A 13650-nucleotide genomic window follows, 5' to 3' on the forward strand; every position below is an offset into this window, starting at 1 on the left:
GAGTGTCCATAGACTCTAACTCTCACTGATTTGGTCACCTAAACACTGAGCTAACATGTTTTTTGAACATTAAAGCATGTAAACAACAAAATACAAGTATGAACCTGAAAACATACTTGCCAACCTTGAAATTTAAAAAAAAAAAAAGGTAGGAATTCAAGTGAGGTGTCTAGAGGTCCTCCCCTAGAAAAATGTGAGTTTCAGAGACTTTGTTTCCTGCATTATGGTGACTTTAAAACAATGAAAATAAATAAGTACACTGCAACAGCATTTGTATGTTAAACTTTTGATTTTTTTTTTAATTCTCAGGAAAGAAAACTGAATAATTCGCCCCTCTGGTGTGAACTTGGCTTGTGAATCTACTAATATTCCTCAGTTTTTATCTATTTTTGCTCCTGCTTGAGTATTTCTTTCTCTTCGTACTCTCCATTTCTGTCTCCTTCTCTCACTCACTGAAGGTCTTTTCAGACACAACGCGACAACGCCACCACTGCGCTCTGAACTCCGTTATTTCCAATAGTTTGCGCCACGATGACTAATTTGCTGCATCGATCAAAGCCCAACTTCGGGCGCAGCGTGTTGTGATGTGAGGCGAGCGCAGGTCAAACCGCGTTGTGTCACGAGCAACTCTCTTCTGCCAGTAAACAACATCAGGTGTAGCTGTATTATCGAACAGCAATGTAATTTACATACATTGCCGTTATGTGTTATAAAATAAGCACACCAAACAAGGAGATGTATGATAAAGTAATGGTTTGGATTACCTCAGAAGGGTCCTTGTGTGTTGGAGTGGTAGAAGGCCAGATAGAGGAGGAGAGAGGTGTTTGTGCGCCATTTTTCACCTGCTTCTCAGAAAGAGATCTGGACCATCCAGTGGAACCATCTGGAGGGAAAGGAAAAACCACCAAAACAATTAACCAAAAAAAATGTTTTCCAAATCTTGATTCCTGCATTAGAATGCATTACATTTGTCACCTAACCACAACTTGATGGGGGTCCTACAAGAAAGACTGAGGCTCACAAAAATAATCAAGAATCATCCTTTGGGGATCATAAACACCCACAAAGTTTCTGTCTGTTCTGTCAAATAGTGACATATTGCTTTAATCCAATAGATCTGGTTTGTTGAGCAGACAAACCAACTCATGTTTCCATTGTTAGGGCACACAGATGGCAATCAAAGCATGCTGTCAAGCTGCCTGACCTTCAAATAAAGCAAAAATGAACGAGGTTCTGGTGAGAAAAAGCACACTTTTGAGCTGGCTAGCAAACGGATCATAACCATATGACCTCGGGCTTTGAGCCCAGGTTGGTCATAGATGCTTTTGACTCCAATGTACATCACATCCTTCAAACAGCTATAAAGAATCCGTATGACTGTATAACTTTATGTTTTATGGATTCCATCCAGCTTTTAGCCCATTGACCCAAAACATTTAGAATCATTCACCCTGCCAGCACACACTGACTAATGTGCAGAGAGGCAAACTACTGCATCCTGCCAACAATACACCAACAGACAAAGAGTGAAGAACAAAATGAAAACAATATGCCTCTTGTTAAATTTACAAACTTGCATGCTGGGTTATGTTACACAAGCAGAGCAAACAAGAAAAATGAGACTCATTTTCTGTAATTGGGCAAATGTGCTCTCCTGGAGAGCTTATGAGGGGACATAGTGCACCGCCAGTCAGACGATATTTTAACAAGCTTCTACACTCCCACAGTCTCTCGGAGCTTGTTGACAGACAAATAGGAAGCAAACATGCAGCTGATGGAGAAACTTGAAGTGCCACTGAGGTCTATGACTTCTGTACAAATTTCTTTAAATCTACATTTCTATATGGACCTTCAACTCTTCACTTTGTTTTCCTTGTTGGTTTTTCAGCTTTGTATGGATTTCCAGCACAATTTCACCTACTGGTGGATGGAGAAGGGAAAAAAATCAGCGTTCCAGCTTGTAGTCTTCTTCAGAGTCCTCCTTGTCTTCCAAGCTTAGAAATATTCTAAAGTGGCAGATTTCAACTTCAGCTGGACTATAGAACAACTGTTTTGTTACAGAGGCTGGTTAACATAAAGCTGTCTTCAAAAAAAATTAAATTGGTCGAAAACTACTTGCGGTTGCGGAGAAGGCAAAGTGCAAGTTGATGATTTGTTTTCTAGCTTTTCAAAAATACAAAATGGTGTCCCACAAGGGTCCATATTGGGTCCTATTCTGTTTACAATTCATATCATTAGTTTGTGTTGTGTTATTAATACAAAATAAAAATTTTATGCGGACGACAGCATATTATATATTTAGGCCTCATCTTTAGAAAGTGCAAAATTGATCAGATTGAGATCAGATTGTTACTTTAAATAATAAAGGGATTTGAGTCTCAATTTACAAAAAAAAAATGTTTTTCCTAGAAGACAATCTGTCTTTTAAACACCATATCAAGTGTCTTGCGAAAAAAATAAAAAATCTGGGTAAAGTTTCAATTATAGAAACAAATGCTGTTTTTCTTTTGCTGCAAGGAATAAATTAATTCAGACAATGCTTTTATCAGCAATTGATCATGGTGATATTTTATATATGCATACACGTTCAACTGCTTTGAAAATGTTAGATTCAGTATATCATGCTGCGTTACGATTTGTCTCTGATTTGGGTTTCCGCACTCATCATTGCAGGTTGTATGAGAAAGTTGGTTTGTGTTCATTATACCACTGTAGTTTCGAAAATTGGTAAATTTTTCTGTGTGAGGCCATATTATACGAACTGCCTCCTTATCTATGTTCTGTACTGACTCCACAAACAACAGTCAGTAAATGCAACCTTCAGTCATGCGGACATATTATGTACATCATTCTTCAAACCTGCACCGCCTTTGGTGAAAGTGCTTTTAAAGGGTAACTTTGGTATTTTCCAACCTGGACCCTATTTTCCCATGTTCTGGTGACTAATGGGGACAACATATTTTGAAATTGGTCCAGTATTGACTCTTCACTAAGCCCCACCCCCACTACCATAGAGCCCACACCGTCACTAACTGCACTCCCGGCATAAATATTATCTAATTTTTGGAAAAATTAAAAAGCAATTCTGTACAGATGTCATTTACGTTAAGATGAGAGTTAAACAATACAAACCAGACCACCTCCAGCAGTGGTTCCCGGAAGATCCACTTGCATTTGTGACTGCATTCTGCATGCATTTACATCTGATTTACCAGCTCTTTCTCAATTCAGATAATGTATTACATGTTAATACCAGGTGGAGATGAGGTCAAAGAGACAAAAAGATTCATCCTTTCCTCCACTGATTAGTCAAATTTGAGCAGCCATAGCTCAACTCACCTGCATGTTCACGGCCATGACTCTGGCTCTGGATGTGGTTGTGGTTGTGGCCACTTCCTCGTCTTAAACTGCAGCTGCTGTCTTTGGGACTCAGACTCTCACTGAAGCTGGGAGTCGGGCTTTGACTGCTGGACCTGAGGCCACCAGGCTCGACCTGGTTCACGCTGGAGCTGCATCGCTGACTCCACGTCTTGACTCTTTCTGTCGTAGCGGCCTGATTCAAACCAGCCGAGCTACGGTTGAGGCTGGGGCTAGGGCTGTGGTTTTGGTTCTGGTTGAGGGCCTGGACAACATTGTGCTGCAGCAGAGTGAGGCACTCCCCCAGGCAGCTCAAAGTGGCTGCAGAAGTGGCCTTTAAAATGAGCAGGTCCTTGATAAATGGGAAGAGGAAAGAGAGAAGGGAAAGAAGGTGAGAAGGAGGACCAGGAGGAGATGCTTCCAGTTTGACCAACAGTAACATTTAAGTCTCAGCTATATGTTTAAAAAAAAAAGCTAAGTGTTTTGTGCCCAGGTGGTGCAAAAGAAAAAGCAAGAAAAACGTGACAAATAAATCAACATTGACTTCTGGTTTCACATGGAACACGGAAAGCGGTCTCTTGGGTGAAAGTTTGGTGTTTTTGGACCCACCCATCCACCCCGACCTCCTGGATTACATACAAATTGATTTTGTAAAGTACGCATTTACAGTGCATTACCTTTGGTAGGTATAGCTACAAACAGTGTATGAGAACAGCCTGCATTGGTTCCTTATCTACCCTGTACACACAATACATGACATGCTACCTCATCCAGAGAAGAGAGGGCTCCACCTCGAGGCGGTAGGGACTCAATAGAGTTGACCAGGTTCTTCTGCTGCCCTTCAGCCTGGATCATCACCTACACACAGAGACAAACTAATTATTAACCTCTTAAGCCCTATGGTGCTGGAAGGTGTGGTTTGCCTAGACAGACACACCCAAAATAAATCAAGAATAGCTCCACAACTACCAGGTCTACATGCATGATCTTGGTCTCTATGGATAGGTAAGACCTCAGAGAGTCCACCCATCCCAAAGTGTGCCAAATGGGTTTTCTACCTCTTGAAAGGGAATCTGGCTATAAAATACTACTGATATCCACTACAGGAGGCTATGTACACACAATGGAGCCTTTGGTCATGACATTTACCCTGTGCATCATCACATTCTACCATTGTGCACAGTATGAAATCAATAAAAAACAACTAAATTGTATAATTTTGACTCCAAATGGAGTAGTTTTATTATAATAATGAAATATGATCAAGTAAAACTTAGATAATAACAGTATGTACATTCAATATAAAAATGGTCAGAAATATTATAAAAGTAAAAATACAATTTCTTGTGCGTCGATTTTGTAAACAAACATTGTTTGGACAAAATACACTTGGAGTGTTGTTTTAGTGACGTTAAGGCCTCATCTTTTAGAAACATCTTTTATGAAGTTTTTAAAGGCAGTGTTTTAACACACAGCTCAGACGAACACGGTACCAGGTCTGTTGGGTAAAAGAAGTTAATAATCAAGAAAACCGCAGCATCATGGTAACCGCTCACCGTCTGATGGGGAAGCAGTGATTTGTCACCTCTACCTCCTCGCTGTAGTGACACAGAAAGGGCATCACATTTTCTCTTTGACTATGTCAGACTTTTGCCACAAGATACAGAGTGGATGCTGTGATTGACGCCACTCGATTCTGGTGAGACCTTCAGTAAACAGAATCAGTGATGGCCTCTGTGGTTGCCACGTTTTGGTTTAAAGGGGTCTTAGACTACCAGCCCTGGTTGTGAACAGATAGAGATTAGAGTGCGTAGGTAGGGAGAATTTGAATGGAGAGAGAAAGGTAGTTTAAGGGCGATAAAAGTGGGAAGTGAGGAACACCAGAAAGACACTGTGAGAAAGAGCACAGTGTGAGAAAGTTTGACTTCTTCTGGATGATGAAGAAAGAGCGAACAAAGGAAGAAAGGCAGAAAGGAAAGAGACTATAGTCAGTGGAAGAGAGATGATGAGGTTTTCTCTGTGACCCCAGGAGGTAATTAGTACTGACATTGCTACTGCAGAGCAGAGCCACTGGGACATCTCAGCTTGTTTAATGAGTGTGTGAGATGAGCTGTGATGAATGTCTGCCACATTCGCACTCATACTTGTGAGTCCAACAGTGACTACAGCTATTTCCTCTGTCTTTATCCAGTTCCCAGAAACTATACACATTAATGCCTCTGATCTCTGGTCTTCGGGGCTCAGTCAGACACGTTCTACATAATGTGTATAAACGGAACCACTGCAACCAAAGAAATCCACTGCAGGTTCAACTTTGCGTTCAATTCTGATTGTATTTTTGCACTGTCAACCAATTATAATTATACTTTGACAAATGATTTCAGCTTGTTTTAATGTTCACCCTGTTCAGCCTTTTGTGTTTCCCCATCTGTGGTAGGTGCCAATCATAGACTGTATATAAAGCTGGGGACACACCAAGCCGGCATCGGAGAACTAGTGGCGACCAAAGCCGCCAGCTACGTCGCCTCACATCGCCTTTGTTTTGGCCAAAAAGTTGCACTTGAACACACCGCAAAGACCACTACCATGTACGTTCTGCGCCTGCGTGAGAGGAAATTACTCTCCACGTTCGCCGACCATTTTCACACGACTCTCACTCACCGCTTGGCTTCATTCCAGATGGCTAAATGGTTTTGAAGATATCTGTGTATTGGAATGATCAGGATCATGAGAAGAGCCTTCTGTGTTTATTCTCTTGACTTTACTCATTGGCTTGCTTTCCTCCCTTCTCATGCACTGATTTGTTTAATTTGAACCCATCACCCATTGGTTTGTGGACTACCGATGTGAGGTTGTCCCTTTAGAGTAATGAGCAGGGACATTTCCTCTTTTTGGAGAAGTCTTCCCATCGTTGTGTCTCTTTAAGAACAATCGTTCCTTATAAGCCAGTAAGTCCTCGTACCATAAATAAAACAGGGTTTGGCAGCTCTGTAACAACGTCACACCATTTCTGCATTTGCATCTGAGAGACAACTAAACAAAGGTTGTTGTGGTCGTAGTGTTTTAACAAATGTTTTTTTTTTCTGGTTAGAACCATCTCTTGCAAGCAGAGAACTCCAAAAAGCACAAACACAGGATATATGTATGTTGGCCAAGATGCAGATATATTAGGAGATCTATCTTTCCATGCATTGTCTATCGCACACTGAGACACTCTCACACATACAAACACGCAGATCGTGCTTCACTCACACACGTGTCGCTCTCAGGGGAGGGTGAGTCATCAGCGCTCGCTGATGAAATAGAAAGAGAAGAGCTATTACAAGACACAATGCTATCACTGTTCAAATCATGTATGCACACACACACACACACACACACACATACACACACACACACACACACATACACACACGCACACTGATACAATACACTTAAACTCTTGCTTTCATTATTAGCAGCTTAAGCTTTGGGTCCATCACTCATATTTCTCTGACAGAGAAAAAACTTATGATCACCTAAAAAACTGCGTGCAGCTCTGTTCTGTATAGAATCTGCTATTTTACAATCTTTGAAGCCCCATAGCCCTGAAGCATAATTTGATATGGGGGAGACATATAAATCATAAAGTTGTGCAAATAATGAGCGTTGCTTGTCAGAAGCAAAGGCAGAAGCAGTGTGACGTTGTTCCAGCGCAGCACAACGCTTAAATGCGTGCAAAGTGTCTGAGTTTGACACTGGAGACGGCCGACCCATTCTAGTGTACAGTGATCTCTGTAGATCTGCCAGCCGGCCCTGTCAAACAGCTAATTGAGCTGTCATGCAATCGTATGCTACAATGAGTTTTGGTTTGGAAAAATATGGGGTTACCCAAAGGTGACATTGTGTGCTTAAAAACTTTGCAAGAACTTACTTTTGTGAAGCTGATTTAGTATTCTTGTTTAGCATAAAGCAAAATACAGGTCCAGGCTTGATGTATGAGATTAGATACAGAGTATCGGGCTGCACAATTAATCAAATATTGATCGCGATCACGATTTTGGCTTCCCACAATTAAATGAACATGATCAACTGCGATGTTTAAAATGCGTGCTCCGTTTTGGCTTCACTTTTAGGGAGCTGTCAAGCCCTTAGATAATTTAGAGGAAGTGGACGTAGTCATCATGACATCACCCATTGGTTTGTGGACTGCGGTGAAGCCTCGAGTTCAGCCATCACCACCTTGTTTTTTTTGCGTCGCCGTCTTGGTTTTTGGCCGTCGCCACTTTGGTTTTTGACCATTGCCATCTTTTTCTTTCCACCAGAAGTGACACGAGAGGGTGGAGCTAAATATAACCGAACGCTGAATAAGACATTTTTAGGCGACCAAAAAAGTTCAAATTAACTTTGATGAACTGAAAACACACTGTGAAAAGGTTAAAGTTGAAAGACAAAAACACAAACAACTCCCAAGCCCAAGTGTTTTGGTACAATTTAATTTTGAATCTAGGAGATGCACTGTGAACAAGAACCAGTCTTATTTTGATGCGAAGATTTGTACATTAGAATAAATGTAGCCCAACTTTGAAGAGAAAGCAGCGCTTTGTTTATTTAAATGTGAAAGTGCAAAATATTTTGTCCCTAAAATCAATAAATAATCATGATAAATATTCGTGATCTCAATATTGATCAAAATAACTGTGATTATCATTTTGACCATAATCGTGCAGCCCTAATACAGACCCACTCCAACATCTTCAGTGACTGACTCATCACAGGCGCGGCAGACAGGCTGCTCCCCGAACCTAAAGGAACACTGAGAGCCGGTGGTTAGGCTGACAAATCAATTCCTCAACTTGACCTCATATGTAGGCCACTGAGAGAACTTTTCGTCAATGATGCAGGAAGTGTATTATTAGTCCTGCCATCCTCCCCCTCAGCTGGTGCATCCTGATGAGCTCTCTACCTTGAGGAAGACGAGCTAACCGACATTTATATACCACTCTCATATTATATTGCTTTTCGTTTGTGGAACATGCAAGAAGCAATCATTCTTCTCAGTTTGTGGAGCTTCTCAACTTCGAACGTCAATACATTTTTCGTAAAATTGCATAATTACACATCTACACAGTTGATTTCGCGCTTCAAATATTCTCAGAAGTGAATTTAATGATGAAAAAACATACCGGTGTTCGGACCGGTTAGCCTGCCTTTGGAGCTGCCGCGGTTGAGTCGCTGTCCTCAGCCACGGCAGCTCCGTTTAGCATCATAGCTAGGCTACCTAGGGACGATGGAATTCATATGTCATGTTGTGATAGTGTCATGTAGGCTAATGTCTTTGAGGGAGAGAGAGACGTTAATCACATTTGACCGCCTGGTTAAGCACACCGCCTCGCTCCACATGGTGCATCAGCTGTTTTGCCCGATGCCTTTTGCCAAGGGGCGTTTTTTGAAGCGGCTGTGCCTGGAGCGACGCGTCGCAGTGTGATCGGAGCCTCAGGACAACAGCAACAGGAAAATGTTGCAGGCTTACATTTTAAAATTCTAATTTCTGAAGCTTTTGAGAGGATGCATTTACCAAAACCTGACAAATTTCGATGCAAGCACATGCAGGAGCAAGTTAAACTAACCGAGAGGTGCAGAAGGTATTAGGCTCTTGGATTAGCTGTGTGTGAAAAGGACTGAACAGATGTTGCCGTTTGGAGGCTTTCAGGAGTGAGATGGAGCCGAGGGGGAAATTGTGTAATTGGGTGTAGTTAGAAAACAAACTAACAGCATCAAAGCGCGCGGCTTGTGTGTGTGTGTTTCTGTAGCTTGTCCATTTAGAAGAGACGAAAAGCTCTAATGTTTTAATGTCACAGCACACATCATAAACCGGAGTAAGTGATACCTTTAATGTACCTGGAAGTGCATCAGCGGCTGTTCAGCTGTTTGAGAACAGAGGAGTAAAGCAGCACTGAAATGCTGAATAAGATAAACCTCACGGTAATGAGCAGCTGGACTGGAACATATAGTGGCTGGAAATACAGTCTGGCTCCTTTATGTCCAGAAACCAAACCTGTCTGCCCGGCCAAATGTCCACTCTGTATATTTGGAATAGCTGTAATCCAATAAGGCGCAGAGAAGAGGATCGATAAGGAAAGTCGCAAGTCTCAAGATCAATGTACTTGAACCTTTAAACTCTTAACCTTATAGGGTGCTGGAAGATGTGGTTCGCCTAGACAGACATACCCAAAATAAATCAAGAATAGCTCCACAACTACCAGGTCTATATACATGATCTTGGTCTCTATGGATAGGTAAGACCTCAGAGAATTCATCCCCAGTGTCAGTAACATTGTGACTGTTACTATACCTGAGTAAACTGTGATGAACCAAAGGAAAAATTTACATTTGTATCCTCGCTTTAAATGTTTTCTAGATAAGACAGTGGATAACACCATTATAGCAATGATGCCATGCACAGAGATGCCACTGAATTCATTCAGCAACTCCTTGACTACAACTGTGCTAAAGCAGAAAGCACATAGTTTCTACAAAGGTTTTAGTGAGGACAGGACCAGGCGGATTCTCCATTTGGCCACTTGGATAACCAAAGTGTGCCAAGTGGGTTTTCTACCTCTTGAAAGGGAATCTGGCAATAAAATACTACTGATGTCCACTACAGGAGGCTATGTGCACACAATGGAGACTTTGGTCATGACATTTACCCTGTGCATCATCACATTCTACCATTGTGCACAGTATAAAATCAATAAAAAACAAATAAATTGTATAATTTTGACTCCAAATGATGTATTTTTATTATAATAATGAAACATGATCAAGTAAAACTTAGATTATAACAAATAAGATCAATAACAATGTAAATAAGATAACAAAAAATTATCCAAAGTCAAGTATGTACATTCAATATATAAACGGTCAAAAATATTATAAAGTAAAAATCTGATTTCTCGTGCGTTGATTTTGTAACTAAAATATTGAAATCATTACCAAACAAACAATGTTTGGACTAAATACACTTGGAGTGCTGTTTGAGTAGCGTTAAGGACTTGTGTGTGTGTGTCTGTGTGTGTGTACCTTGGCGCTGCTGTCAGAGTGGCGTCGGGAACACAGCTGTAGCTGAGTCATCCATAACTCTTGCTCCTGGGCGTCCAGCGCTAACAGGAACAGAACACAGAGACACATATTAAAGTGAGTGTTTCCTGCTGTCTGTCCCTGAGCCAGGACATAACCGTCACATCCAAGGTTATTCTGCCAGTTATTATCAGTGCATTTACTGTCAAAGGGGAGGGCTGCTGTTATTCTATATTTTTCAAATTGTCACAGATTTCATGAAAAGTCTGATATATACAGCTCCATTGGTGTCCAAAATACCCAACATGACGTTCCTTCATTACCATTCCCTGACCCACATGCACCGTCCTGCTGGCCTAAATACTTACTAGAGTTCGAGAATGTTCTAAACGGCCAACTTAAACCTGCAAATGGAGCAAATATGATGAAAAAAAGGTCACTATATCCTGACAGTAGTGCATGAGACAGGTAATCTGAAAATTGTCCAGTTTAAAGCACTTATAATTTCCGGAGAAGAGCCATCCCTGGGCTTTTTCTCTGGGTCGGTAACACTGAGCGTATTCTCTTCACGTGTTCAGCAGATCCTCTGTCAAGTCACTCTTTTATATTAAAGCAACATTTAACTAGATATTTTTCTGCCTCCACAACAACTCTGGCAATAACAACTGTTTGTAAGAAAGCCGAACCTGCCTCTCTCCCCATACAGAAAAATAAGTTTATTCAAGTGTGCTATTAGTATTCATCTTTTAAACTTAAAATAAGAGAGTATACTTTCAGTTAACTTTTTTTTTGTACTTATCAGAGATACAAAAAAAAATTGGACTTAAATATCCTTAGCTTATACTGACGTAAGTATACAGGAAAGTCTAAGTGTACTTGTCAAGTATACAGAAAAGTCCAAGTATACTTGGCTTATACTGAAAAGTAAAGAAAGGTATATTTGGCTAAGTAGTATAAGTTCACTTAAAGAAAACGTACGAGTCTACTTGCAGTAAAAACTATTAAACTAGTAGTTTATTGAGAGTATACTTTAAAGTGTACTTTCATAAACTAAAAAGTGGGCTACAAGTATATAACTAAAAGTATACCTTTAAGTTCACTTGTAGTATAGTTCATATCAGTACAAAATACAACTGTGATGTAAACTAGTTGTGTACTCAAAGTTCACTACTCTTACATTTAAAGTATACTTTTATAAACTAAAAAGTGGGCCAATTTAGTTCCAAGATGTACTGAAGTAGTACACTGACAAGTATATTACTATACTTATTACATAAAGTATACTTGGGAATATACTTGAACTTTATTTAAGTTTACTTTGTAAAATAAACTTGAAGTATATTTCTTTTTTGTAGGGGTGATGGAACAGATTGAAAAGTGTTTGAGAGGAAATTAAAGATTGAATTCCTTATTAAAGTTTTTTTGTCCCTGCAGACTAGACAAACCAGAAGTAGTCTAGACTGGTTTTATCTTTGTTTTGCTGCTGATGAGAAAGAGTTGAACGCTCTGTGAGGCTCACAGAGGAGGAGTGATAAAAAGTCTAATCTGAATTTAACACAGCTCTGTCAAAAAGCCATCAGTGTGACAAAGAGAGCGAGGGAGAGATGGACAGGCGAGGAGAGCGTGAACAGGAAATCACAGCTGTCACATACAGCGATTAGCAATTCACAGTCAACTCTGACAGTCACAGGGCCGGGCATACTGTGACCCCTGCGGTCAGCCAATCACACAGTATTCTTCATGTGTCAGACACCTCAATCAATGCTATATTTGGTCTGCTCTGCATGTTAGTGACACTTCTCAGACTGCCTGATTATTGCAGAGAAATCTGCATTTTTAGGTCAAACACTATAAAGACATTTTTTGCAGGAATTTTTAAAAATCAGGGAAATAAAAGAGTGAAAGTTGATGGAGAAGAACTGAATCTTTCAATGTGTTTCCATGTCACTGAAAATTATTAAAGGTGCAATGTTAATAATTAACCGTTAGCGGACATTAAGAATTTTGACCTGTTAATGCTATCAGTTAAACGGTTAAAAGAAATATGGAAAATTAATTCAAAAACTTAGCAAAACTCAGAGGAGCAGCTGGTCCACCTTAACAGCCGACCTTAAGAGGGTCTGAGACGGCTTTGCAGGATACGTTAACTTGGCTCGGGTCTTGAGGAGTTGTAGCATTAATTTACCGACAAATAAACTGTACACACACTGCTACAGCTACGTTCAAAGCTATAACGCCACCAGACCTCACACTCACCACCGCCACACACACACGGTCTGTTGGACACTTGCTAACGTTATTCCTCGCTGACAGACCGCATGTGTGTGTGACAATGGCGAGTACGAAGCCACCAGCAACGCTAAAGTTACATCTCCGAACGTGGCACAAACCAAACACACACGGTCTGTCGGACACTCACTAATGTTAAACCAGGCAGACGGGTGTTACTGGGAAAGTGGCTGCATGTGTCCTAGACAATACACGCAGCACCGTGGCGAGTGAACTGTCCAAGTCAAGTTACAGTTTACATCCATGTCTATCCAAAATGTCACCACTTCCTCATTTTATCCTGTTAGACATTTGTCAAAATTAACATGTGAATTCTTGAGTTACGGCCAAAAATGTGTTTCGTGAGGTCGCATCGACCTTTGACCTTTGGCCACCAAATTCTAATCAGTTCATCCTTGAGTCCAAATGGACTTGTGCTAAATTTGAAGAAATTCCCTCCAGGCGTTCCTGAGATACTGCATTGACAAGAATGGTTGACGGACGACCTGAAAACATAATGCTACCAACCACGGCTGTCGCCGGCGTGGAGGCATAAAGAACTTAAAATTAAATGACGGTTAATAATAGATTACAACGGAATTTTAGGACCCTTTCCATCAACATGACGGACAATGAGGAAGTCCAACACAACCACTGGTACAGACCTGGAAGATTTAGTCTCCCTGTACGCTGTGTGCACAGATTTGCTGACAACAACATTCCCACTCAATTCCCCTCCGTGCTGTTGACACATAAGACAAATGACAAGCATACAGGCCACTGTAGCACTGCGTAAACAATCACTCCATCGTACCTTCAAAGTAAAGTACTGACCTGAAGGCTCCCTCATGCTAGGCTAGCAGAGTCTCTGATATGACTCTTTGATTTCCCTTCCATCAGGGAGCAACGCTGGGACTTGAACGTCAAAGAGTTATGAGTTCTTGAGATGCTGGGGGTCGGGTTCCC

At 40.9% G+C, this 13650-nt stretch overlaps 1 protein-coding gene across 1 annotated transcript in view; it reads right to left on the reverse strand.

The window, feature by feature from the left end:
• The window catches only part of LOC119496339 (oxysterol-binding protein-related protein 10-like), a 46828-nt gene that overhangs the window by 26801 nt on the left and 6377 nt on the right, over positions 1-13650 (reverse strand). The window contains exons 3-6 of the mRNA XM_037783560.1: positions 10420-10499; positions 4123-4215; positions 3340-3709; positions 765-883 (exon numbers count right to left, since the gene is read on the reverse strand). Of these exons, the coding sequence (XP_037639488.1) occupies positions 765-883; positions 3340-3709; positions 4123-4215; positions 10420-10499 (662 nt within the window). The remainder of the gene's footprint in view (positions 1-764; positions 884-3339; positions 3710-4122; positions 4216-10419; positions 10500-13650) is intronic.

The sequence above is a fragment of the Sebastes umbrosus genome, chromosome 11 (assembly GCF_015220745.1).
Source record: "Sebastes umbrosus isolate fSebUmb1 chromosome 11, fSebUmb1.pri, whole genome shotgun sequence".
In the NCBI taxonomy this organism is placed as follows: Eukaryota; Metazoa; Chordata; class Actinopteri; order Perciformes; family Sebastidae; genus Sebastes; species Sebastes umbrosus.